Consider the following 26405-nt stretch of genomic DNA (forward strand, 5'->3'; position numbering starts at 1 on the left):
ACAGCGTAATCCCTTTTTTAATAGTCTGGCGCCCAAAACTACACACAGGTCTGAAGGTGAGGCCTCTGCAGAGCAGAGCGGGACCATCCCCTCCTCTGACCGGCCCTTCCCGGGGCCAGAAGACGCTTTTCGGCCCCGGTAGCGCCGGGCGGGCCCCGCTCCCTGCCCTGCCCTGCCCTGCCCTGCCCGGCCCCGCCATGGCGGCGGCGGCGGCGCTGCCCGGCCCCAAGATGGCGGCGCGGCGGGCGGGACTTCCCGCGGCCGAGGGCGGGCGGCGCAGCCGCGATGGTGGCGGCGTGAGGCGGCGGGGCCGGCGGCTGCTCTGCCCTCCGCGCGGCCCGGGCCGGGCATGGAAGTGGAGAAAATGGATGAGAATGAATGGAAGTACCACGGGGAAGGCAACCAGAGCCTCGTCGTCTCACACTGCCAGGTACGGGGCAGCCCCGGCCCGGGCCCGCGTGAGGGGGGCGGCCCGGCGGGAGCGGCCGCTCGGCTCCGCCGCCCGCCCTCGGCGCTTTCTTTCCCGGAGGAGTTCTGTGTCTCGGGGAGAGCGGGCCCGTCCCGGGGGGAAGAGGAGCGGGCGGTTTCCCGGGTACCCCGGCACGGCCCGTAGCGATGGGAGGGAGGGAGGGAGGGAGAGCAGCCAGTGGCCGGGCGGCCGCCGCCTGGAGAGGGGAGCTGTGAGGAAAAGTGATAAAAATTCACCTTTTCCATCATCGCTCCCGGGTGTGGGTGATGTGACAGGAGAGAGCGAGCTGGTGAAGGCGTCTCTTCCCTTTGACACCGGCTCCGGCTCCGTGGGGAGTTTGGGCACTCGCTGCAGCGCTGGGCCGGGCTCCCGGCTCGAATTCAGGGTTGGGCTTTGCCACAGAGCTGGTGTGGGGTGACCCCCACCGGCACCTCATCCCCTTCTCCCAGATACCTGTTGGTCTGGGTTTTAATTTTGTTGATTTTTTTTTCCTTTTTGTTTGTCTGCGGTTATTTTGGGTGGGGGCAGGGCACGGGGGGATGGAGGTGTATTTTATTTAAAATTTCCAGTAAAATAGGTTCAGCACTTAAGGCAGTAATGATTAAACGAAGCTGCATCCAGTGAAACAGACTCTGTATCAGTTTATATTGGCAGTGTATTCGTGCCCCCCTTGCATGTACATTATTCATTTAATATATTGGGATACGTGCCCTTTGAATGAGTTTATTCCTTTTCTAAAAAGTGCCTGTGGTTGTTTTTGTGCTTTAAAGATGTATTTGTATTTCAGTTTAAAAGCTGGTATGGATTTGCCACAGAATGTTCTTGATGATTCACAGATCAAAACTCAGCAAAGCCAGAATGATGAAATGTAGGATTTTTGTTGAAAAATATCTATATTAAGAGTTGAATCTTGACAAGAATTTTCTAAACTTATGTCTAAATTAATGACTGAAAATACTGTAGTCTTTTAATGTGTTTTCTGTTTTATAAGTATGAATTAGTTGTAAAATATTAACAAATACCAAGCCTGAGAAAATGCTAAAAATCTTGTGTTGCTCTCCAAACTTTAGGAGGGGCACTTCTGTGGCTATGGCTTCCCCCCACCCCCCCTTTTTCTTTATATCAAATACTATTTAAAAGCTATTTTTGGTGCAAGAAGAACATGAGTGATTTTGTTTCCTGTCACATTTTAGCTTTTCAAAAGGCAGTGTAGAAACTACTTAGTCACTGGATGACGGGAATCAGGATAAATAATGGATTATTAGTGATGTAATTGTGATTATCTTTAAAGATGTGGAAAGTGAGGAAGTCAGCCAGTGATTCAGAATAACTGCTGAGCGTGCCAGTTCTCTTTTTAACAAGATCCTAAAACTTTTAAGATGGAGTGAAAGTGAAATAGATACAATTTTTCCTTTATAGACAACTTTGAAACAATAAAGCTTACCCTTTGGGTCATTGTGCCTACTGATGACAAAGTCTGGTAGACTTGAAGCCTATAAATACTATTTAGATGTTAATTGTAACTTTGTGCCTCTTAAGACCAGGACATACTTGCACCATTAATCATCATTCTCGTGATCTGGTGTTAAGTTATTCTCAGGTTTGTGTGAACGGATCAGCAGCACAGAGAAGACATTTTGGCTGCCCTCACTTGATTCTGCAGCTTCCCAGTTCACATTTTGTGTGTTTCAGTGCCAGAGGAAGGGATGGGGGTTTGGTGGTGGTGGAGACACACGAATGGATGCTCAGACACAAGACAGAGGCCAGATTGGAGCAGTGCATGTGCTTCTTGTTTCCATGTTCTGGTGTTTTGAAATGTGGAGAGAAAGCTGGTCCCTACCTCTCTAAGTCTTAGCCTCTCTTCCTTGCTTTTGGAAAAATTGAAAAGTTTTGTCTTCTAAACTTCAACAAACAAGTGAATCCCTGTCCTTGTGGAGAAGAGGGCATGAGCTGCTTTGGCTCTCAGGAGATGAGGACTGGGGTGCTGTGTTTGAGCTCCTGCTCTGTGCCCTGCTCCCTGGAGCCCTGGTAACAGCCTGTGCAAGGTCGTGTCTGCAGCCCACGGGGTGGGGTGGGCGGCCTGCTGGACACTCCTGCTCCTGCCCCCGAGGGGCTGGGGATGGACAGTGAGGGCTGTAAGGCCAGTGCCATCACAGGGGGCTCTCCTGTGTTTAGGGCTCTGCTTATATCTTAAGGATGCTCCCTTCCCTGCAGGTTTCCCTTTAAGGCATGAATGTAACGCATTGTTGATCCAGTAGAGTACCAAATTAAAAAGTTGGTCATGGAAAAATCACATGGCCAACAAAGAGCTCTGCTGGCAGTGCTGATAAGCCCCGGACACAGGCGCTTTTCCAGGGCTCCACACAAAGCTTTGTCTGGCAGTGGGATGCTGGCATCCTATGGAACATGCTCTGCTGTTTCTATGAAAGTGCTGTCAGTGCTTGCTGTGCTTTTTCCTCTTGCTGGTTATTAATCCTGCAGGATGCAACAGGGACAGGAGTCTCGCTGTGTGCTGAAATCACTGCAAGTGCATCTCCGTTCCTTATCCAGTGCAGGATGAGGATCCTGAGGCACGGCATGGGATACCCAACACGTCTCTTCTTACAGTGGTGGTTTACAGAGTGACTTTAATTAGTTTGGCAGCACTCAGACAGTGATACGGTGAATAGAGATGGAATGCCTGCCGAGCATTTCCAGTTCCCATTGTTATCACCAGAGCTCTGTGCTTGCTTGCTTGATGAGTACTCAAATTTCTGCTTTCATGAATTTTTAAAGTTTCAGTTCTGGAGAATCTAAAGTTCCCAAAGATGTACAGAACTATGGTACAAATGTCTCTCATGATCAAGTTCTTCCTTTTGGTTTTTATTGAAGCTGTGAATGAATTAATCCAAATTGAAACTGAATTGTGGTTGAAAGGCCTTTGTGAAGTCTTGCAGTTTGCTGAAGTGCTAGAATGATCAGACAACTTTCCTCCCTCTTGATTCTAGTGTGAAATACAGCTGGTAACTCTGAGGTGTTGGTGAGACATTTGTGCTGCAGGACAGATACAGAAACCAAGCACCATCACAGCCCACCAGCTGGTTTAGAAAGGAGGTTTCTTTTCCCCAGAGTTTTTAGTGGAGAGTCACTCCTGCTTCAGATTTGGCTTCAGATTTTAAAAAAGAGCAAAGCAGTGCTTTCCCTCCTCCTCCTCCCTACTCATGAGCAGTAGAGAGGGTTCAGAGGAGCTGCTGCAGAGCAGTTATCCCCTGGTAGGCTGTTGTGTCTTTCTGCAGTGCAGATCAGAAGTGAGCTGGAAATCCTCCTTTGGCGTTCTGCACTTTAATCAGTTGTTTGCTCTTTATGGGACACTTAACGCTTCATTTCAAAAGGCTTCAGTAGATGTTTGTACAGAGTAGTGTAAGCAACTCTAGGAATAATAACTTGGGTTTCTTCCTTCTGCTGTTGAAACATATGCTTGTAGTCTGCAGCAGTTGCTTTATGACATGGAGTGTGTACATTCCTCCTGGCCTCTGTTTTACTTCTTGTGTGTTGAGAAATGATGGTAACCAAAAACCTAATTTTGAAACACATTTGAACATTGAAGCTGTGTTTCAGGGTGAATATGGGGAACTGGAAGATAGGAAGGGTTTTTTCCTCAGTTTGGTTTTTATTCAGTGAGATGGTCTAGAACAACCTTGGCATGTGCTTGCAAAAGGTTGTGGTTTATGGCTTCAGATGCCTGGATTGTTACTGTTCATCTACTCAATGTCTTGGAATGTTTGCAGTTCCAGCAGATATCTTTGGGGTTTGGTACAGGACTTAATTAGTAAATGCATAAACCATCTCCAGAGCATCTGTGAGCTTACAAGTAGGAAAAGGAGGGGAGGTAGAGAGAGTAAGTGAAGCCCAGCACAGAAGTCTGGATGAGGGAGTCAAGCCAGGTAATCAAGCTTGCTTGCAGAAGATTCTCAAAATCAGTGCCTGCAGTAAACAAATGTGTCTTTTCTCTGTGATATTTATTTTCCCTTCAAGACCTGTGGTAAAGATGGAGGATGTCCCAGTGCTGCTTTAGAAGCTTCCCCATCCTTGTGCCGAGTGCAGAGGGGACTGTAGTGAGCAGAGGTGCAGGGAGAGAGCGGTACCTTGTGTTTTAGCAGCAGTCTCTGTTGTCACTGCACCTGTGGCTCCTTCTGCTGGCACTGGCATTATGATGCTGCAGAGCAAGTGCAGGGAGTCACCTCTGCACAGAGGGGAGAGAGAGGGGTCTGGTTTGGGATTTTGACAGAACTCTATGAGAAGGGGCTTTGTGTCAAATCAGGGTAGATAATTGTTGCTCATAATGCCTTTGCATTATGAAATAGTTTTCCTGTGGCTGGTTAGTTGTTTTGTTTATAAGAATAATGACAAGTTCAGTTCTGTTGCAATAAACCTACTTAGGAGGAGAGGACAGGTTTGTATGTTTAGGCAGAAGGGTGTTGTTGAAAGAGTAGAAAGCTCCTGGTAGGAATGACTTGGTTGTCTGCAGGTTTCCTCTGGTCTTGTTTGGCTGAAAGGGACGGTGCTGGTCACTAATTGCTGTCTCGTTGAGAGAATCTTCTTAAGGTGCTTTTGCTGATGATGTCATTTTGTACTAGTCCCAAAATTTGTGTGGCCTGTTTCTTCTGTTGTTTTTTTGCTCTGTGGAGTTGCCTGAATTTGTGTTGTGCTATTGAAGTTTATGCAAGTACTGACATCCCCCAAAATTCCAAGCTGTTCCTGAGAAATTCCAGGTCCCTGATTATAAAGCAAATTATTTTTCAGTTGTGTTCTGTTTTCTGTTCAGTTCTTTTATGATTTTTTTTTCATTAATGAGTGTCTTGATTTCATGAAAATATAGAACAGGCTGCTGATTCCTGTATTAAAAAATCTTCAGTTAGCTGTTCTTGTGGTTATAAATACAATAGTTTATTATTAATGGCCTTCTCTTAGTATTGCTCTGATTTAAAATATGGCCACATTCTGGTCTCTTGGTTCTTTTACAGAAAAGTATTACCAGAAAAGGTAAAATGCAACTGTTGTTGAATTTTATTTTGGCTAATGGGAAAGGCATAATTTTGGTAAGGCTTGAACTTAAACATTTTTGTCTTCCTGATGATTCTTCTATTTACATTACAAACCTGTGCTAATTCTTACTTCTGATGGATTTGGGAATCGTGTGGGAGGAGTTTTGTGTCTGGTTCTATAGAATTTTCTGCCTCCTCTGTTTGATTTTTTTTTTTTTTTTTTTTTTTTTTTTTTTTTTTTTTTTTTTTTTTTTTTTTTTTTTTTTGTGTATGTGTGTGGCTTTTTTTAAATTTCATAGGGCATTTCTTTGAGCTGGCTTCTCCAGCATTGTTTTCTTTTTTTGGGTGTGTGCATATCTCAGCAGTGTCCAACTCTAAACATTGTTTAACAAAACCCCCACACCTCCACACCTTTTACCTACTTAGACAAAAGGATAGAAAGAGAGATGGATGACTGAAGGTAATCGTTCTTCTGTCTTAGTTGTCATTGCTTTTTTTTTTTTTTTTTTTTAACTTAATGTAAACAAGTAGTCAGTTCTGCCCAAATTGACTGAAGCAGCTATGAAAACCAGTTGAAAAAGCCAAGTATGTGCTCAGGGTGTGTCACCAGTGAAAAAGGAGGAAGATGCCTGTCTTGCTGTGCACAACAATGGAATTTTACAGACAGAGAACAATCACCAGTTTGAGCTGGAATTTGGAAACCTTTGTGACACCTGTATTGAACTGTAGGTGTCCTTGCATTGACCTTGGCTAATTGATATTTAGATACACATCTGTGGTCAGTGGATGAAAAAAGAGATAGTTTTGTATTTTTTTGTGTTTAGTTTTTTGGCTAAACAGGTACAACTGTGACTGTGGATGCCATAACTAATTGAACTAACTCTACTTGAGTACAATCTACAAAAGTTTTACTATAAACAAAGAATTAAAAGTTGGAAGTACTTCCAATTCTGTGATTTAGCTGTGAAGCTTTTTATTGACACACACTTCCCCCAAGTTATTAGGTTGAGTCAACATCAAGGAATTTTAATTCTGTATCAGGATTTCAATTCCATGTTGTACCAGTAGTTAAATTTAAATTTTTCTCGTGTTTTTACCAGGTTTCTGCAGTGGAAGAATGCTCTGAATGTAGAGCAGTTTAGCGTCTCCATGGAGTGGAAGGGAAGGTGGCACTGGGCGCAGGGCTGAATGTGGAGAGGAAAGGGAGCAGAAAGGCAGAATTAAAACTTTTCTTACACAAGTGCCTTCAGCTTTGTAGGTGCAGATGGGAAATCCCAGCGTGTGTGTGGCTGGAGATGAGAGACAGAAGCTCTGACACTAATCCCATGTGGCAGCCATCACTTAACTGCAGCAGCACCTTCTGCTCCCTGCAGAACACTTGTTTCAGAGGTGCTGTCTTTTGCTCATAATGAGTGTTGGAGCAGGCTTGTCTTTTGGTGACCTTCTTTGGAAATTCAAACTCTACTTTGGGTCTATTTCTTTCTTTTTTGAGTGACTTTTGAGAGTGCTGAAGGCTATATGCAGTGAAAATGTAAAATCCCAGTTTTGCAGTCAAGCTCAGGAGGTCATTAGCCTTGATTAAAAATGATCCTGGTTTTATTCTGGTTGGGTTCAGTGCTGGCTCAAACTTGAATGAGTTCCTTTTGCAGTTGAGATCAAGTTTTTGTCTTAAAAAGATTTCTTTTGTGTCTGTTACAAGTGCTCGCAACGCAGTGATGGGGTTTCTGTGCTGCTCCTGTATCTGCCCTGAGCTGGCTGTGGGTTGGTTGTTTTGGATAAAGCTGCCTGGCTGCCCCAAAGCCGTGTGGGAGTGCTCAGTCTGAGAACCTGCTTTATTCACTGTTTTGGTTCTTCCTCCCTCACAGCTTGTCAGTGGCTGCTCCTTTTGCCTGGGTGGATTTCTCTGTGACATGGAATAAATTGTCAAGGAAATGTTCTGACCTCCTTGAACTGTCCTCCCTAACCTGCTTTTACTCAGGAAAGAACAGAGTCACTGGATTCTACATGAGCACAGGGCTTGCTTAGGTGCCTTCTGGCTGAGTTGTTCTGCATGCTGAGAATTATTCACTTGTTCTTACTGTCCATTTAATTGTTTAACTTCATTCTAATCCCTCTCACTGTTTTGACTCTTTATTTCCTCCCCCCATTAATAATTTCCTGGAACGCCTGGTTTCCCCAACATAACATCAGATGACTTGGCAGCATCATGCTGGGAACTGTGTGCTGCTGATAGGGAGGCTTTAGAGCAGCTTAAAGGGAGAGGCTGAGGATGTGTTTCTATGTTCTCCTTGGTACAACCCACCTGTTTACAGATGGATGAGGTATTTGATATGCTTTTAAATGCTCAGGAACATTTTTTCCCTGTTTCACAGCAAGGACAGCAGGGCCATGTGCTGTGCTAACCCAGACAGTGCTAATGCACACTGAGGGCCAGGCATCAATGGGTTTATTCATCCTGTTCTCTCTCTGGTATGTGTTTCCACCTCGTACCAGTGGGTGTATCACTTGATATCATTTCAGGTACTCTGATTAGCTGGTTTGGCTGAAGGGCAGACATTTCCTTCTCAGTCTTGCACAGTGCAATCATTAAATTCTCTTGGAATTGGTACCATCTGTGTATTGCAAGGTTATAGAAGCTCAGCTATAAAGTGAAACCTGAGGTGGTGCTTGACTCTCACGGGAATCGAGATCATAACTAAGCAGAAAAGAAAAATCGGAAGGAGCACCTGAAGTCTGATGCAAGCTGTGAGCTCTGTGCTAAAGCAAACAAGTATGGAGGGTTTGCTTTCAGATAATGGTTTGCCATATTGAATGGTGTCAGGCCAGATGCCATGCCAGAAATCCTTTATTCATGTTAAGAAATAAAACCATTGTTCTTCAAGGACTCCTGTGCTAAATAAGAGCATTGTTCCAATTTCTGAATGCTTCTTTGCACTACATGTGACCAGTTGCTAAACTTCCTCCATACTGGCAGGAAATGTAGCTTTCCTCACTTTGTTTTGGGTGATCTTATCCACCTTATGTAGAACAAAACTGAGTTGGAAAGCAATTGTGTGTGGTATTGCCAGTGTATTTCATTTAAAAGCTGCAAAATTTTCTAGCACTTAAGTTTGTTTCCACCTCTTATTACCCTGAACATTGCACAGCACACTGACCTTGGATGAGGGGACCTTTAAAAATCTCTTGTGTTGAGTATTATGAAGGTAAGCTTTGGCTGAAGTGCTTGGGCAGTGTGGTGGGCATGTTTTCACTGAGTTCTGTCATTTCTCAGAAGGAGGAATTCTCCCTGTCACTGTCTTTTCTGAGATGTGAAGATAACACTTCTTTGTCCAATTTTTCCCTTCCCAGAAATTTCATTTTCTGAATAGAAAACCATTGTTTTCTCTTCAAATCCCTCAAGCTAGAATTGGAATTTAAGGGAATATGGGGTATAGATTTGGATTAAAAAAAGAATAATTTTTTTAGTTGAGGAATACTGTATGCAGCTGCAATGTGCTACTGCAGGAATAGCTTAATATCAGCTAAACAATTCCATAGTTCATGTTGTGTACCCTTGGAACTGTCAATAATCAGTATTTGCATATCAGTGTGTTTAGTTTGTCTCCCTCCCTTGGACTGAATATTAGAATGTACTTTCTGAAGGTGTCATTGCTGTAGGTTGATGTAAACCCACAGTGATTGGGTAGCACTGAATAACCACAGTCTGGCATCCTTAGAGCTGTGTTTGATAAGTTCTTGGTAGTTCTTCAGGGTCAGCAAAACAGTGAATTAAATAACCAGTGATAAAGAAATTCAGAGCCTTTACAGACACTATTTTCTCTAAAAGTATTTGATTTTGTATCTTCATCTCCTTTGGCAGTGGTCGGTGGTGGTGTGTGAAATTAGTTGCAAAAAATAGCAGAGTAAGAATCGTAGAGAAGATTTGTTACCAGTCTTTGAGAGTGTTTCACCTCATGTTTATAATTGGAAACTTGTGACTTTTATACGCAAACTTTAAAAGAAAGATATATTTTCTTACTCTGTAAGAAACTCTGTTTCTGTATTGTGTGCTTTTTTAAGCAACAGTTAGGTAAGTTTGTCATGTGAAATAACAGTGCCTGCAAAAATACTGGTGAGATTTTAGACGCCAGAATTTATGAGGTGGCGTGGAGTGAGGGAGGTGATGGGTGTGGGAAGGGGGGTGGAGTTCCTTTTGGGACTTAAAAAGTTGATTCTCAGAGTCTTGTTCTCTCCCAGTCGATGTTACATATGTGAGCACAAGTCGGGAATCAACGAGATGAGAATCTTTTCCCTTTTGGAAGGCGATGTCAGAGTAATGCTTTGCCTCCAGACAAAAGCAGTTAATGTGTGCTGCTAGAGTAATAATAGAGTAATAACAAATGACGTGAACCTGCTTATTTGGAAAAGGAGAAGCTGATGTTTCCCAGGCTTTGTGTTTGGACAGGCTAATTCGTTGTGTTTTTGTACAGAAACCCGTGTGAGAGGGAAAATACACATCTTTCTGTATATCTAAGGAATTTTATCAGCAGTTGAGCTAATTTTAATTTTTCCTATTCCTTTCGCTGCCACCAACTCTTATCTAGATTTTTGTTACTAATGTAGCAAGAGACCTGAAAAAAAATCTCCGTGATGCAAACGAGGTTGTTCCCTGAAGGGGACTATCAAGATTATAGATTTGCCCCAGTTGTGTTTAACTTCTAAAAACTCTCCGGTTCAGGAGGCCTGCATTTTATGACAGTGAGGTCATAGAATAAGGTCAATATCAAACACCAAGCTGTAAAGAAACAAATGTAAGCTTTTATCCTGGTTTCATAATGCTACTGCCTAATCTAAAATACCTGGATTGATGCCAGTCATATTTTGGCCGAGCTACCAGGGATTACTTTATTTTTCGGATTTTATTGAGAAGATTAATATAATAGTTGTAGTAAGTGCTCTGGAGAATAAAAATTCTCAGAGATAAGCTTTAGGGACCAAGCCCAGGACCCTTTTTCCCCAGGACACACGAGGACAAAGAGCCGTGTGTGTACACATCCCGCTGGTTTTGAGTATTTTCACAGCTCCTTCTCTCCTTATTGACAACCCTTAACTTTGTTGTGCTCTAACCCGAACAGTTGTTTGGTGACGAGGTGCTAAAGGAGAGTGTCGGCCTTTCTCGGTGGGGCTGTAAACTGCAGACTCCTGGCGCTGGGGGCTGGGATGGAGCTCCTCAGGAGCACTTCTGGTTACATCATCTCCGGCCCAGCGCTGGTGGATGTTCTCAGACAAGCAAGTTTGGGTATCCTTGTTGCCACTGTTTGTTTTCAGTTTTCCATAACAATTGGAAATGGTTGTTGTTGTAGCCCTAGTAAGGTCTTGCAGCCGCTAAGAACGTTGTTATCTGCGATCAAACTGCTCTGCTCTCATGTGAGAGTTGTCCTTAAATTCCTTATTTGAGAGTAAAAGCACTTGTATGTGATGTTCTGATGAGTTGGTTATTTTTAGTCTTTTGTCACTAAATGGAGACTGAACATATGGAGAGATTAAAAATAACTGTAGAGAATTCTTCCTTTGAATTAATTATTTTTCTAACTTATCTTACATCAAAAGATATGAAGCCTTTAAATGTTTTATGTGTTACATTTACCTACATCCATGCACTGTTTCTTTTTTTCCCCCTTCTGCTTGCAGCCTGCTATTTTATCTCCCTGGGACTGTTACCCAGCTAACTAATACTCTGATGATGACAGTGCCTTGATGGAAGTGGTGCTGGGCACCTCTCTGAGCCCTTCCACTGCTTGTGGAGAAGGAAATTTAGGAAGCATTAGGGTCGAGTTGATCTGATTCTTCAGGTGCAAAGGAGTAGTGACAACCTCTTCAGAGATCTGTTCCCTTTGGGATTTGGGCCATTCTCGTGCATGCAGACAAGTATGGCACATATTTGGTGTTCAATCTGTAAATATAAAAAAATTGAAGGCATTTTAAGATAACTAGAAAAAACTTCATGGCAACAACCACCCACAATATTTCCAAGTAAAGAATCAGCCAAGTAAATCAGAAATGCAATAGCATGAAAAATGTGGGCCAATATTTTTGGAGCAGTTGGCATCTGTGACATCTGATGGGTTAACCTTGGTGCTGTGGAACTGGGTATTGAAATGCACAAAGGGATGGATCTAGCTGGAAACTTGTCTCAAAGTAGGAAAGAAGTGTTTTGAAGGTTTTTTTGAAGTTTGTTTTTGGGGTGGGTTTTTGTTTGTTGATGGTTTTGTTTTTTTTTGTCTCCTCTAATCATCTCATAGTCTCACTAAAATGTAGTGTGGGCTGGTTGGTTTAAGTGCATCCATGAAGTTTTGTTTGAACAGTGCTGTTTCCTTTTGACATCTTTAGACCTGCAACACGTTCTTCTTTTGCCATGTGTAATTTTGGTCATTTTGCCAAATCAGAAATGACTTGCTGATGAACAAATACTGTCCTGAGTCCTGTGAGAGCAAACCAGGTTTTCCATAGCACTGGTTGGAGTCTTGTCTGGGAACTGATTAAAAGATAAATATCTACACTAGCCTTGAAAGAATACAGAATCATGTTTCTGAGTGGATTAGAAGTGATAATCAGATCACTCCATCACTGTTCCACTTATTTATGAATAATTAAAGCAGGAGATCCAAGTGGTTGGAACACTGTAAGAGTAACAGACTCTGCACACAGAGCTACAGCTCAGCAGGGCTGGGCTCTGTCACCTGTGTGTAGGGCACAGTGGGAGAGGAAGTGGCTCCAGGAGACTTGTCAAATCCAGGTGACTCTAATTACCCCTCTGGTGGGATCTCGTTTGCTGTTGGGACACTCATCTTCCAGGACAAACCAAATTAACAGCAAAGTCTCCTTTTATGTGAGAATGTTTTCCAGATGTGGGTGAACGATGAGGTTTATGGTGGTGTGAGATTTCTTAGATCTGGAAGGGGCCTTGTCTGGGTTTCAGTGGCAATGTCTGAACCTTGATCTAGTTTGTTATTGTTTTGGATGGCATATTGTCATTAGTTTTGCTTGTTTCCTCTTTCTCTCCATGTTAGTAATTGAAGATATCTGCAGCTCTCTCCCTCAGCCTGTGCAGAAACAGCTTTCAGCTCTGAAATATGGAATAGATCTGGTGCTGTCGTGCTATGTGAAGTTTTGTAATGGCAAATAATTTGGAAAAGAAAAAGCTTGGATTCCATAAACCTGAAGTGTAACTGGGATATTTTGTCTGCATTGTCTTTGTCAGAGAATCTTACATGGTGGGGCTTTAAATGGAATGTAATACTTTTTGTTGTGTCTTGGAAAGGCCCAAATGGAGCCAGACTGGCCAAGAGATCACTCTGGAAAACAGCTGTTTGTCTCTATCCTCTGTGGTGTCCAGTTGTTGGTATCCCCATTGTACCTGAACAGGCTGAACTCCATCAGTGAGAGTAAATATTCCTAGGATCAGATATTTAGGCAGACCAGAGGCAGCATTGTGTGCTGCCTTTTAACACATTCTTTAACATCGTGTCAGATTTTAATATGTCAAGCTTTTTGAATTGTTACAAAACTGATAAAAATTGAAAAAAATTACAAAAATTAATGAGTTTTTCCTATGGTTTTCAGGTAAAATATTTGGAAACCTGCTATATTTGTTCCTGTGTTATGTATTTACTCTGCAGGAGTTTATAAGTAGCAGGGTTCAGTTTAGTGCTGCTGGTGACTGTTCAGTGTCTCCTTGATAATCTGTAATGCTGTGCTGATGCTGTAAGTGGAATGGGCCTTGTATCTCCTTTTGGGAGCCTCAGTGCACAATGCCAGGCTGTGAGTGTTGGTTCCATATGAGCTTTCCCAGGTTTTAGAGCAGTGCTGTAAGGGAGGGAGCATTTCCCTGGAGCACTTGGTGACTGGAACTGCAGAGGGGCTGGAGTGGCCACCTCGTTAAGCTGATGGCAGAGCTGGCAGCAGACATTGCTGTGTTTGATTTCAGCTGGCATATTTGATTTCAAGTTGAGTGAAATAATCATCTAAAATGTGCTGCCTTTTTTTTTTTTTTTTCCTTAATTTTTCAGAGAAGTAGACTGGGGGATGAGACAATTGTGCTGTTGATAAATGCTAATGAAATCCTATTTTTTTGTATTTTTCTCCAGCGCTGTGTGGTGCTGCGGTTCCTCAAGTCCCCTCCCAACCAGAATAAGGTAAGATGTAAACATGTCCTGTTGCTGAATGCCCTTGGGTAAACTAATAGCCAGTGTGAGGAGAAACAAGAAACCTGTGGAAGAGCCGTGACTGGCAGGAGCAAGAACAAATGCCTGTTTTGAAATGTGCCTGTGTTTCAGGGGGTTTGGCAACAGGAGGAAATCTGAGGTTGTCTTATGTAACAGGACGATGTGAGTGCTCATAGCAAGAGCTCTGTGTGGGGCTGCTGTGTCAGGGGGCAGAGCTTTCTGTAAAGGCAGCTGTGGCACAGTGTAAATGTTCCATGTCCACCTGTGGCAGCCCAGGGATGCTGAGGAAAAAAGGAGTTTTCCTGGCTGTAGCCAGGTGGGACAGAACAGGAGCTGCACAGAGCTGGTGTCATGGTCAAAGTCTGCTGTTGGCCACCTGTTCAGTGGCTAAAGAGCCATGGAACCTGAACAAACACATGAAATGTTCACAGAATACCCTGTCAGTGAGTGATTTTAGTGTTCTGTCTGTTAGAAAAACAACGTGGCAGGACACAATCTTACAGTTTCTTTGATGGTACACTAAGGTTTTCCTGCTCAAAAAAGAGCTGAAGTGAGTTACTTTAGATTTCTTTTAACAGGGATAAAAAATGATCAATAACCAAAGGTGGAGCATAAACATAACAATGGCTTGAGTTACAGCAGCTCCTGAACGCGGCTTTGTGAGGTACAGTGACACAGTGACAGGTTGTTCTGATGAAGGAAATAAATACAAACAGCCTTGGGGCTCTGCTGAGAACTGGTGTGTGTGCTTCATTTTAGGAAAAAAGAAACAAGGATGAATGTAAAGTAAACGTCAAGAAAGGGCATTTTATTGTTCTAAAGCAGGAAGATGAATGTGAAAAGCATTCAGTTTAACAAGGGAGAAGTTGCCAAAGTAGAGGAAGGCAAAATTAGTGAACACAGTATATGTATGAGTTATTTGATGGTCTTTCTGCTACTATTTAACTTGAAAAAAGGTCTGGTAAAACCAAAGAATGATTCAAGTAGATTTTTGAGCTGCTTATATTGGCAGGATTTCAAAAAATGTATCTCGTGGTTCTGTAGTAGCCCAAGATGATAATGTTTAGTGTTAACAAGAACAGTGATGAGTCTGGCGCATCACGAGAGAGGAAACAGTGCTTATCTCAATTTTTAGTGCAGCAGGAGAGGACTAGACCACAACTTTTTACATAAAGTCAGTCTGTTGCAGTTTATTTAAGAAAACAGAACTCTGAGTACCTGCCCCTTTTCCTCTTTAACTTTTTTTTAAGTTCAAAGAGATTGTTGCATAGTAATTGTTTTTTAAAAATTGACAAAGTATGAGGAAGTCACAAAGGAAGGCAGGAAGACTTTTCAATTGCCCACCACAGCACCGAGGCTGGGCAGACACATTCCAGTGTTCTGCATTTGCCTTGCACTGGGAGTGTGTGGACTTTGTGATACACAATTCCCTCTAAATAGAAGGTTTTGTAATTTGCATATATTTACTTATTCTGGTGATTTGATTTTTTTCAAAGGACCATTTTTTCTTGGAGCAAAACAGAATAAATATTTTATCATCAGATGAGTAAACAAATTGTGGAGAATCAGAGTTTTGGGATGAATTTACACATAGCAACAATGACAGGGAAAATGTCTGGGTTTATTTTTTAGGAGTAATCTGTATTCCTGACTTAAGCAAAATGAGTTAGGCTCTGAAAAGTTCTGTGTCTGTGCATGACATCACAGGTCATCCAAGGTAAACAATGCTGAAGGAAGCAGTTCAAGCAAAATATTTTCTAGTAATACACACACTGAAATTCAGATGTGAACAAATAGGTCTCAGTCTGCTTAACTCCCTTGGGAAGGAAGTCTGCATGCTGCTTTGTATTTTTAATTATCTGTTTAATTATGAATTTGAGATTATATAATCCAGTAGTTGAACAAGGTGATATTATTGTGAATTGTAACTTTATTGTTATGATTGAAAAATACTCAATAATGTAACTGTAGGGTTTGCATTGCTTGAACAGATAGTCAAGTGTCAGGCCCCATGGAGTGCTTGTAATTGCATATTGCTATTTTTGTATATGATCTTCATGAAAGAATTAAAACAAATATTGTATGAAGCATATTTGAATTTTAGTGAATGAGCTGGCAGTAATGATGGGTCCTTCAAAAGCTTTTTATCTTAGTGATTTTTGATGTTAAAGGTGATGCTCAAGTAGCCTGTTAGATGTTTTTAGTTTTATTTAGATATATCAAATATACTTGCTCTTAAAAGATGTTTTAATCTATACATTTTAAATAAAATTTATAATTTTATGGTTGTATTGGTCTTTTTAACTGGTGAGTCTTTCTATGTAGTAACAGTGGCAGCAGTAAATTTTAATGAAATGTTTATTTCCCAGTGTGAGTCTGTGTATATATGTTAAAAAACCCCAACCAAACAAAACACAAACCTGTGGGTGCTGTGTATGTCAGCAAACCAGGTCAGAACCATCTGTAAATGGGAATTAGCAGAGATTTCTGTTACTGATGAGATGATGTGATGTCCCTTCTCACCATTCAGGATCTGTATGAGTTAAAGAAGGACTTCTCTTGTCATTTGTGATTAGTGCTGGATGGTCTTTCCTCCTTTCTCTAGGCTGTGTCAGTGTCTGGCTGTGCCTTCTAGTATTTTATTTTCTCTTTATCTGCTCTGTTTATATTTTTTTTCTCCTGCTCTTGTTTTTCCTCTCTGCTTTGCTAACATGTACCCAAGTGTTGCACTTTCTTTTCCTCCACTTTATCTTACTGTGAGGTTTTAAGTGGGTTTTTGTGTGTGTAACAAAAGGACAGAGTAGCTCTGAGGTTGTCTGTTGTAACAATAAAATACCTTGCAGAGAAGCAGAGTGTGCTGGGAACGGGATAATGTTGCTGTGGAGCTCCTTTGCTCCCCTCTCCAGAGCCCGGGAGTCTGTCCAAGTCTGACTGTGCAGTTGTCCCTGTCCTGCTTCCAGCACTCACAGAGCTTCCTTTCCAGCTTTTGGCATCTTGTCTTGTAGAAGACCTTGGTGTGTCCTTATGAAATGACAGAATATCACATTAGAGTAAGGCTTTTCACTGTCTGGGGCAGGATTTGGGACAGGTGGCAAGTTCTGGACCTCCTCATGCTGAGGTTTGGAATTTGTCTGTCTTTGCAGCCATTCTCTTCCCAATCTCCATGATGTATTTTGTAACACTCCAAGCCTCTTCTGCACTGCAGCTGTTGGGCACCTCTTTGGACTGCTGAGTTCTCTGAGCTGTTTTATGAATAATGGTCAGAGTAGGTCTTGAAAAATCTCCACTCCTTCCACCTTTATCACTTTCTCTCCCCTTTTCCCCCTGAAACTGAAGAAGCATCATCTTTTCTGACCATTTTTCTGTTAGTCCCAGCCCCTGAGGCAGCAGTAGGGAAACAAATTCAGCACGTTTGATGTGTGTTTGACTTCAGTGTGCACTGACCTGCAAAAGCTCAGCAATTAAGTTATTTGTTAAATCACTGACCAGGATATGTGTGTTCTGGAGTGTTGTTATCATTATTTTGGAGTTCAATTACCACATTTCTGTCTTCCAGACTCCAGAGGAAATACTGCACCATCTGCAAAACATCGTAGACTTCGGAAAACATGTGATGAAACAGTTCTTTGGGGAGAACTATGTTCACCACGGGGTAAATGATTTGTTTTTAAAATAAACGTCTTAGGCATTGTAAACACTTAAGTGTTTGGGGAAACACTGAGTGCCAGTGAAAGGAACTAACAGGGTTTGCAAGATAGACACAAGAAGCATTTGGATGGAAACAGGGGTCCTGCTCTGTGCTGATGAGGTGATTGGATTGTCCTCAGTGGTTTGGCTGTTTCAAGCTACTGATGAAAAGTGTGGCCATTTCTTTGCTCTGCCTTAGACAAGAGGGGAGTGTGAGAGAGATTTTTAGACAAACTGCAAAACAAGAGGAGAAAGGTGGTTCATATAAATTGTTGAGGTTTCTGTGCAGTCAGAGGTCACCTTTTCCCTTGCTCTGTTCCTCAGGGCAGTCAGATCTTGTTCACTGAACATCAGATAAATGAAAAAGTTACAGCTTCACCGGGAACTTGAGTTACACAGTTCTGCCTTGGAAGGGTGGGATGTGAGACACGGGACTTTTTCATTTGTAGGAAGGACAAAGTGATGCAGGTTCCTTCACACACATTAAACTTGCAATGAAAATGCTCTTTGTCATTCATTTATTTAAATTAGTCCTTGGTTTTTATAGAGGGACAGGTGTTGCACTGATTGCAGGTACAGGTGTTCACAGACAGTGAATCAGAGGCAGAAGCTGCTGACTGTGTACTTCAGTGTACTTTGTGTAACCCACTGAACTTTGCTGTTCCATTTCAAGACCCCCAAACTGACTAATAATGTTTGCATTAAAAAGTTTTGGTTTTTTTTTTTCTTTTCTTTCCAATAGGAAATTATTCAACTGCCTTTAGACTTTGTAAGACAACTCTGTTTGAAAATCCAGCCAGAGAGGCCAGGTAAGTGCCAGGGATGGGATTAGAAAGGGGCTTCCTCAAGCTGTAAAGCATTTTTCTTTGTTCTAAAGTAAAAAAAGCATCACATTACAAAATATAAAGAAGCTTTTTTTAATATTTAGGCAATGATAAGTTTAAAATTTGTTGTGGAAAAAATGGGTTGTGTCCTGAAATTAAAAGTAGTATGTGAGTATGTGATAGCTCTAAATGGGCAAAGAGATTGGCCCTCCTGGTGTCTTATGTCCCCAAATGTTCTTGAGAATGGCCAGAAACGCCTGCTTTAGCGAAACTCCTGCTTTAGCAAAACTCCTTGACGATAAATACAGAGTTAAATCAAAGTACTGTATTCAAGTGCTTTGATGACTTTGATCCAGGAAAAAAAGGAATTAATTTACATGTAGTGAACACAGGACACTCCATTGTTGGTTTCTCCTCACCTATTTTAGAGGCAGTTCCACAGTGCCAGGATCCAGTGAGGAAAGTAAAGTGTCTAACTAAAGTTAGAAAATCAGTGATACTCTGGAAGAAATCAATGATAGAGTTCAGTTTTATTTCTCAGAGGTAAACTTGGTGTGTTCACAGCTTCTGAGGATTGAAATGTGGTTGTGGGGAAGCGTCCAGGTGCTCCACAACAGTGAATCTCATATTCTGTTTTTAACAGGAGGGGTTTTTTTTAAGCCTCAAAGATTTTCTTTCAATGTTATCCTTCACATAAGCCTGTGTAGCATGCAAAGGAGCTTCTCTAATACTTCAGATTTCTGTGCCTTTCTGGTTTGGCAAGTGGCTTTCAGCTGTGAAGGTGTGAAGGATGTACTTTTGCTTAAATTTAGAAAAAGAAAACAAACCTCAACATTTTGTTGGAGACAGAAGGCTTCTTGCTCATCCTGGTGAGGCAGTATGGCATGACAGGCTGGTGCCTGAGGCTTTGGTTTCTCAGATTTATTCTTTCTATTGCAATATATTTTTCAGAGTGTGCATTTTTCTTAGCAGTGGAAACTGCAACAGGAAGGTGTGTTCTGTTGTGTCTGTTTAGTAACAGATACTTGAAAAGCTGGAGCTCTGTGCTCTTGTTAACTTTGAGCTACAATCTCACAGACCTTTCTGTGTCTCAAAGGATGCACATGGAGGGAGATTATTCCAAGGATTTTTATGCAGAATGCCTCTTAAGTTTATGATATTCCTGGCAGTTTTCAGATCAGCTGAGGGATGGTAGGTCAGGCATAGCAAGCAAAGGGGAGATCCCATCTTTGAATAAACACATTAAGGAGTCACTTTACCTGTCGTTGGCCAGTCCATTTCCTTGCTGTTTCAGGCCTCCCCTTTGTTGGGCTGAGCTGGGAGCTGCCATTAACAGCAGCTCTTGGGACACTCCGAGTGTCTGGGACAGATTTGAGGAAACTGAAACCAGGCATTGATAATGGGGAGGGCGACTTTGTGCAAGTGCATAATGGGCTAAAGCTGATAAACGTGTGTGGTGTTCCCACGCCCCACCTGGTGAACAAACAGCCCGGAGCTGATTTCCCTGACCGTGTCGCTTGTCCCCAGAGTGTCGCTGTGACAAGGACATGGACACGCTGAGCGGATACGCGATGTGCCTTCCCAACCTGACGCGGCTCCAGACCTTCCGCTTCGCCGAGCACCGGCCCATCCTCTGCATCGAGATCAAGGTGCGCAGGACAGCCCGGGGCAAGGGGCTGTTGGCATTCCTGAGCTGCACACGGGCCCCGCAGCTTCCAAGGAATGCGGCAGTGGGGGAAGGCAGAGCTCACTGCTTTCACTGTGACCCAGAGCAGGAAACAGCTCCTCCCTCTTCCAGTTCCAATCTGTTGAAACCTGGGAAATTCCCAGGTGTTAATAGGCTTTTCTGTAAGCCACTGCAGTTTTGTGTGTCTTTATTTTTTAAAATAATAGGGAGTAATTCAGCTTTTAAGTGCTGGAATTTTTAATTTTAAAAAAGCTTCCTTTAAACCATAAATATGTGCATATTGTGTGCCTTTATATTTCTGTAGAGAGAGACATTTGTATTTACAATCTTCTTTTGTTTGTTTTAGCCAAAGTGTGGCTTCATTCCTTTTTCCAGCCATGTTTCACAGGAGATAAAGCACAAGGTGTGTCGTTACTGTATGCATCAGCATCTAAAGGTAATTATTAAGTCACCTTGCTTTCCTTTGACTGTAGTGTGCTTTATTTGCTGTTCCAAGCTTGCTTTCCTGTTGAAACTTGCTCAAATCTCCGATATGACTAAAGCTGGTAGGAGGATACACAGCTGAGTTGCTGGGTGTGAATTTGTTTAGTGAGAGATGGAACATGTTCTGTGGGAAGCTGGAAGCAAAACAAATCCAGTATCAGCCTTTGGGGACTGTGGACACTGGGATTGGGTAAAGTCTGATGTGGAACTTCTTTCCCACATCAGCTCACCAAGTGCATTCTGTGACTTACAACAAACAGCACGTAACAGGCACAGAGTTCATGGACTCGTGTCTGCTGTGACTCTGGAATGGTGTGACTGTGACTCCCTGGGATTTCATGTGACCTTTTCCCCTTGTGAATGCAGTTTGAATGATTTGAGTTAAAAATGACTGGGAACACCCATGATGGTCATGAATTTTGTGTTCAAAGTAGTTTAAATGTCCTGACCTCTGAAGGCAGGATGTCAGTGCCACACACCTGGCTGTTGAAATGAGAGAGCAGCTGTTGCAGGTGGAGGGGTGACAGCAGTGCTCTGGCCTTTCCACAGGTAGCCAACGGAAAATGGAAGCGACCAAGTAAATATTGCCCATTGGATCTCTTCTCAGGGTAAGGATTCTGTACTTTTGACACTCCCCAACCTCAAAAAAAATACCCCAAAAAAATCGGGATTCCAGATTTTTTGCTTGGATTACTTTCCCTTTCACTGAGGTGTTATGATCAATGCTGGCTTGTCTGGACCTTTACAGTGATTATTTCTGGTGCTATCTGCCCCTTTACACCTATCTCAGCAATCAGAGCTGCCTTCTGCAGCATAACATTGCACTCAAGAGCTGTTTAGTGTACTCAGATCTGAAATTGACTTTGCCTTTGCAATGACCTCAGTATGAGTAATGTGCTCAGTGCATGTGCTTACCCCAGGTGTGAACATCCAAAGGCTGTGATAAAACATCCTTGGCTTTATTTTTTATGTTGTATTTTTGTTTTCCCTAGAAATAAACAAAGAATGCACTTTGCTTTGAAGAGCTTATTACAGGAGGCACAGAACAACTTAAAAATATTTAAGGTAAACAGTTAAATCTCTGCTTGCTTTTTTTGCCTCGGATTTTAACCAATTTGACTTGAGCATCTAAACAGTCAAGATGTTCCTTCAAACCTACCTAATCAGACCATCAGTGTTGGACTCCATCAAGAGAAGGAAATGGGAAAGTTCTTAGTTACATTTCAGGTGAAGACAGAGAAATAATAATTTCCCCGAATTCACAGACTCAAAATATCCTGAGTTAGAAGGACCCTTGGGGATTGTCAGAGTCCAACTCCTGCCCTGCACAGGACACCCCAACAACCCCACCCTGTGGCTGAAAGCATTTTCCAAATGCTCCTGAAGCTCTGGCAGCCTTAGGGCCATTTCCTTTAGTGGGAAGGAATCACTGAGGAACAATTAATAGAAAAAGACTCATACAGTGGCCAAAGTTTTAAAACTTTGTGCTACTTCAGTAAGAAGAAAATGGAGAACTTGGCTTGTTCTTGTTAGAGCACTGACACAGGCCCAAGGCACAGCAGGCCTCACTGAGGAAGGAAAAAGTGGCATCCCATGACACTCATGTAGGAAAAATAAGAAGCAGTAACTGATGATTTGTGGAGATCTTCAGATTAATTCTAGGAAACAAGATTCTTTCAATTTATTTCCAATATTAAATAAACTTCTCATAGAAGTTTAAGTAATTCAAATAGTTGATTTAATATTGGAAATAATAATATATATTGGAAATTCGATTTATTATTATTTAATAAATTTTATCACAAATAATTTTTAATTTATTATTGATTTAATATTGGAAATAAATAATAATAAATTCTGGCCTCCTTTTGTACTAGTACAGGTAGCTATCACACCTGTCCCCTTTCACAGCCCTCCCTTTGCCAGTCTGGGCTGGTCAAAGAAGGCTGTTTCACATGGTGCTTTTTCACTCCTGACATTTTTTAGAAAGAAGTGATAGAAAAATGTGCCAAGTATCATTCACCTGTATTGTTCTGATTCCTTATAGGTCATTATGTTGGGAAAGTAAATTTGGTTTAAACAGTGGTTTTGGTTTTCATTCAGAAGTTGTTACCTGCAGGTTCTGATTAGACTTAAGAGGACAAAACTTTAAGAGATTGGGAATGTTGTGTGTCTCTATGCAGATTGTTAAGGTAATGACACTTTTATGTGCTTGAAATATTAAACCTGATGCTCTGAGTATGAATAACTTGACTTCCTGCCGTGCCTAAAGGCTTCTTTTTCTCCTTGTTGCAGAATGGGGAGCTAATTTATGGCTGTAAGGATGACCAGGACTGTGTCTCAGACTGGAACGAACTCGCTCGTCACTTAAAGCCTTTCTTTTTCCCTTGCAATGGGCTGGTCAGTGGTCCCCACTGCACAAGGACAATTGTTAAGGAGTTAATTCACGTCATTACCACGGCGCTGTTGAGTAGCACCGACACCTGCAGGGCAGGTGACATGAAGACAGTTCCCATTTCACAAGGGAGAAGCTACTGTGAAGCAAGTGCTTTTAATAAGGAGCTAGTAAGAAATGGTAAGGGATGATGTTATAAAAACTGTCCATAATTTAGTGCTCATGGAATCCCAGAATGGTGTGGGTTGGAAGGGATCTCAACAGGGCACCTAATCCAGCCCCCTGCCAGGGGCAAGAACACTTTGTACCAGAGCAGGATTCTCAGAGCCTTGGCTGATGCACCAGTTCAGATCTTTGTCTCTTGGTTATAAATACTAATATGAGAATGGAAACAGGGGGATTCTGGTGGTATTTAAAAAAAAAAAAGAGTTCTGAGATGTGTACCTGCCAGATAATTGTTGTTAATATAATGTGACGTTGTAGTGAACACTTACAGCACTGTAGCTAATGACAGGGGTAAAAATAAATTCAGGAGGTGGTAGAGGAAAAAAAAGGAAGAAAATAGCAGTGTGAGCTGATAACAATCATAGGTATTCCAGATAAGTGGAATTTTATGTTTCATGTGATGAAGTTGGACTGTTTTGGTTGGTTTATTACAACACCTGTACTTTGCCTTTCCCTGTTCCTCCTGTCAGCCCTCACCAGGGCACAGCTCATGTTCTTTTCTTCAGATGCTCTTCTCCTGGTAAAAAGAGGTCTCAATACCAGAGGGAAAAGGAATGGGAAGTGATAGTTGGAAAACTGAATGATGTTAATTACTCAGTGCATAAGTTCTGTAAAGCTCTAATTATTCAAGATGCTGCCAGTTATCCTAGTTACACAAACAACATATTTCTTACTCTGCTTTTGAGGAAGACCTTTTACACTGCCCATGGTTTGTTGTAGTGCTGGAGGAAGAGTTGTCTTAGAGAAATTATAGCAAATACAATTCTTGATAAAAATACAATTCAGTTAAAAAAAAAACACCTCACAGCTGAAATGCTAATTACTTTCTGTCAGCAGTTTGGACTGTTCAAAGTGAATTTGTGGTGGCTTCAAACTCAGATGAGAAATTTCTCTTGTGGACTCAAAATGAGTAGATTGCAGTGGATGTGGGTGTGTTTTGGTGTTTGGTTTTTTTAGGTAGTTTGTAGAGTTGAACACCAGGTGTTTTATTCTGCAATCCAAGAGGAGCTGTTTAAATCTGCAGGTCAGTACCTGCACCTTGCAGTTTTGTTTGGAAACTGAAGTGTTTTGAGGTTTCCCCTACCTGTGACTGGACTAGAAGTATTTGGACTCTTAAACAAGCACATGTAATGGCAAATGGAAGCTAAGACTTGTGTCTGCCTTATTTTAAAATGTGTTTTCTTCTAGGTAAACATAAATTGGAAAGCTCTGGTTTACCAAGGGGTTGTCTCCTTTATAAAACCCTTCAAGCTCAGATGCTTGACATGCTGGATATTGAAGGACTCTATCCTTTGTACAGCAGAGTTGAACAGTACTTGGAGGAATTTCCTGAAGAGAGGTAAGACTTGATGGCTTTTCTTTCCATTCCTGAGTAACCAGGACTGCAGGCAGGATTGGCTCTGTGCACAAATCTGTTATGTTGTACAACCTTCCTTCATGGCACTGCATAATCTGAATTTCTGAATGAACTTCCAGCTGATGTTGGTCACTTTGGCCTGATTTTTTAAGTAATGATTATGGAAACTTCACAACAGGCTAATAGAGGAAAATGTTCTTTTAGTACTGGTGGTTATGTATTTGCAGAAAGGTGCAGTGAAATGGGTGGTTTCTCCTGTCCCCAGTACCTGCAGAGATGGGAGTGTCTGCAGGGATAATGATGTTTTGTATGATGAATGCAAGCTGCTGTGGTTTTTTCCTCAAATAAGGCTTATTAGTGTAATAATAATTGCTCCAAGCAGCCTCCACTGGGGTGCTGTTCCTCTCCTGTGCTCACACGAGGGCACTCTGGCTTCACTCAGGAGCTGCTGCTGCTTTGTGCACTTAGACAGGAAACAGAGCACTGGAAATGTGTTCTGTGATCCAGGGGGGATTTTGTGTGGGACAAACCCCCTGGGCAGGTTCAGCTTCCCAGCAGAGGCTCAGCTGTTCCAAGGGGGAAGGAAGGAGCCCAGGACACCCCCCATTAGCACATGGTGTTGGAGCAGGGCCCTGTCAGATATGCCTTTGCCCCCAGTTTATACTTCTTATGTACAAAATATAATGTACACACAAAAATAGGTATCAATATATTATGATATATTTCTCATTTATGTATCTTCAGCAAGGCTTCTGGAGCTCCTGCAGACTGCTACAAATTTGAAACTTACTAATTTTTTTGCAAAAACGCCATAATTTTGCAGTGATACAGAGATGGCAGTGGATTAAGAATTATACATGTTTATAAAACCCCCCACAACCCAGGTCCTAAGCAGCAGCAAATCTTGAGTGATCTGAGAATAACAGGGACTGTTAACAGTGATGTTGGTTGGCAGTGAGTTAATACTTGGACATGTTTATCAGTGTTATTGTTGGCTTGTTCTAATCTGGGTGTCTGGGCTGCTGAGGAAAGATCACTCTGAAAAGCAGCACATCATTTTGGCTGTCTGTAAATCTTCTTTTAACATTTATTTAGAAGTACATTACAGATAGATGGACCTTACAACGAAGCGTTTTACGAGAAGCTGCTGGACCTTTCCCTGGAAGATGACGGGACGGTGGCGTTTGCATTAACAAAGGTACTGATCAACTTCCTGAGGTTGTTTGCTCTGTCAGTTTAATTAACCTCTGTCTCACTGAAAGGGATGGAGGCAGAACTGCTGCCTCGTTGGGGTCTGCACAGTTAAAGCTCTTCATTGTGGCAGGGTGCATCTTTATAGCAGAAGCAGTTAAAAACAAGCTTGTAGCACCAGTTCCTGAGAGTAAAATAAAACTTTTTATTTGCTTTCTAGACTGAGGAAGCTGGTGCTGTTTGGCTTTTAGGAATGTGATCTGTAGGAAATAAACATGATTCTTAGGATGCTGCAAAAGCACTGCTCCTGCCAACCTTCTGTTACAGAGAGAATTTCCAGCTCTTAAAGTGCCAACAAACCAATACAGGGAGTGCAGTGCTGCCTTTTGTAAGGAGCAGGTTGCTTTACTCAGGTAAACACCAATCTAAGAGAAAATGTGTGTTATTTTCTCTTGTACAGGTGCAGCAGTACAGAATAGCAATGACTGCTAAAGACTGCTCCATCATGATTGCCCTTTCCACCTGCCTGCAAGATGAATGGTAAGAGCTGCCTGTACCTGCTTTGGAATGGCTCCAGTTGTTTAGAAATTGGGATGTTTGCACTGTTCAGACAATTCAATCAGTTAAAAGAAGTGTAGGGGGGTGGTGTGTCCAAATATTTGGCTGTGAGCATTTTAGTATAGTTCTGATTTAAGACATTTATGACCAATGTCTCTTTCTGAAGAATTTTGCCTTTTTCTGAAGTTGATCAAAAGGATCAAAGTTGTATATTTATTCCCTTCTTAAACTCTGAATTGACTGTTCATAGTAGTTCTGGATGGTTTTAACTAGGTACAATTTTTCTGCCTTGGTGTCCTCA

At 42.0% G+C, this 26405-nt stretch overlaps 1 protein-coding gene across 1 annotated transcript in view; it reads left to right on the forward strand.

Annotated features, from left to right (window-relative positions):
* Positions 1–301: 301 nt before the first annotated feature.
* Positions 302–26405, forward strand: part of IPPK (inositol-pentakisphosphate 2-kinase) — a 28300-nt gene continuing 2196 nt past the window's right edge. Inside the window, exons 1-12 of the mRNA XM_083869518.1 lie at positions 302–430; positions 13620–13667; positions 17254–17349; positions 18127–18193; positions 19736–19857; positions 20242–20331; positions 20928–20986; positions 21371–21443; positions 22674–22953; positions 24187–24337; positions 25451–25553; positions 26007–26086. Of these exons, the coding sequence (XP_083725644.1) occupies positions 350–430; positions 13620–13667; positions 17254–17349; positions 18127–18193; positions 19736–19857; positions 20242–20331; positions 20928–20986; positions 21371–21443; positions 22674–22953; positions 24187–24337; positions 25451–25553; positions 26007–26086 (1250 nt within the window). The 5' untranslated portion in view covers positions 302–349. The remainder of the gene's footprint in view (positions 431–13619; positions 13668–17253; positions 17350–18126; positions 18194–19735; positions 19858–20241; positions 20332–20927; positions 20987–21370; positions 21444–22673; positions 22954–24186; positions 24338–25450; positions 25554–26006; positions 26087–26405) is intronic.

Source organism: Zosterops lateralis (assembly GCF_965231275.1).
Source record: "Zosterops lateralis genome assembly, chromosome: 11".
NCBI lineage: Eukaryota > Metazoa > Chordata > Aves > Passeriformes > Zosteropidae > Zosterops > Zosterops lateralis.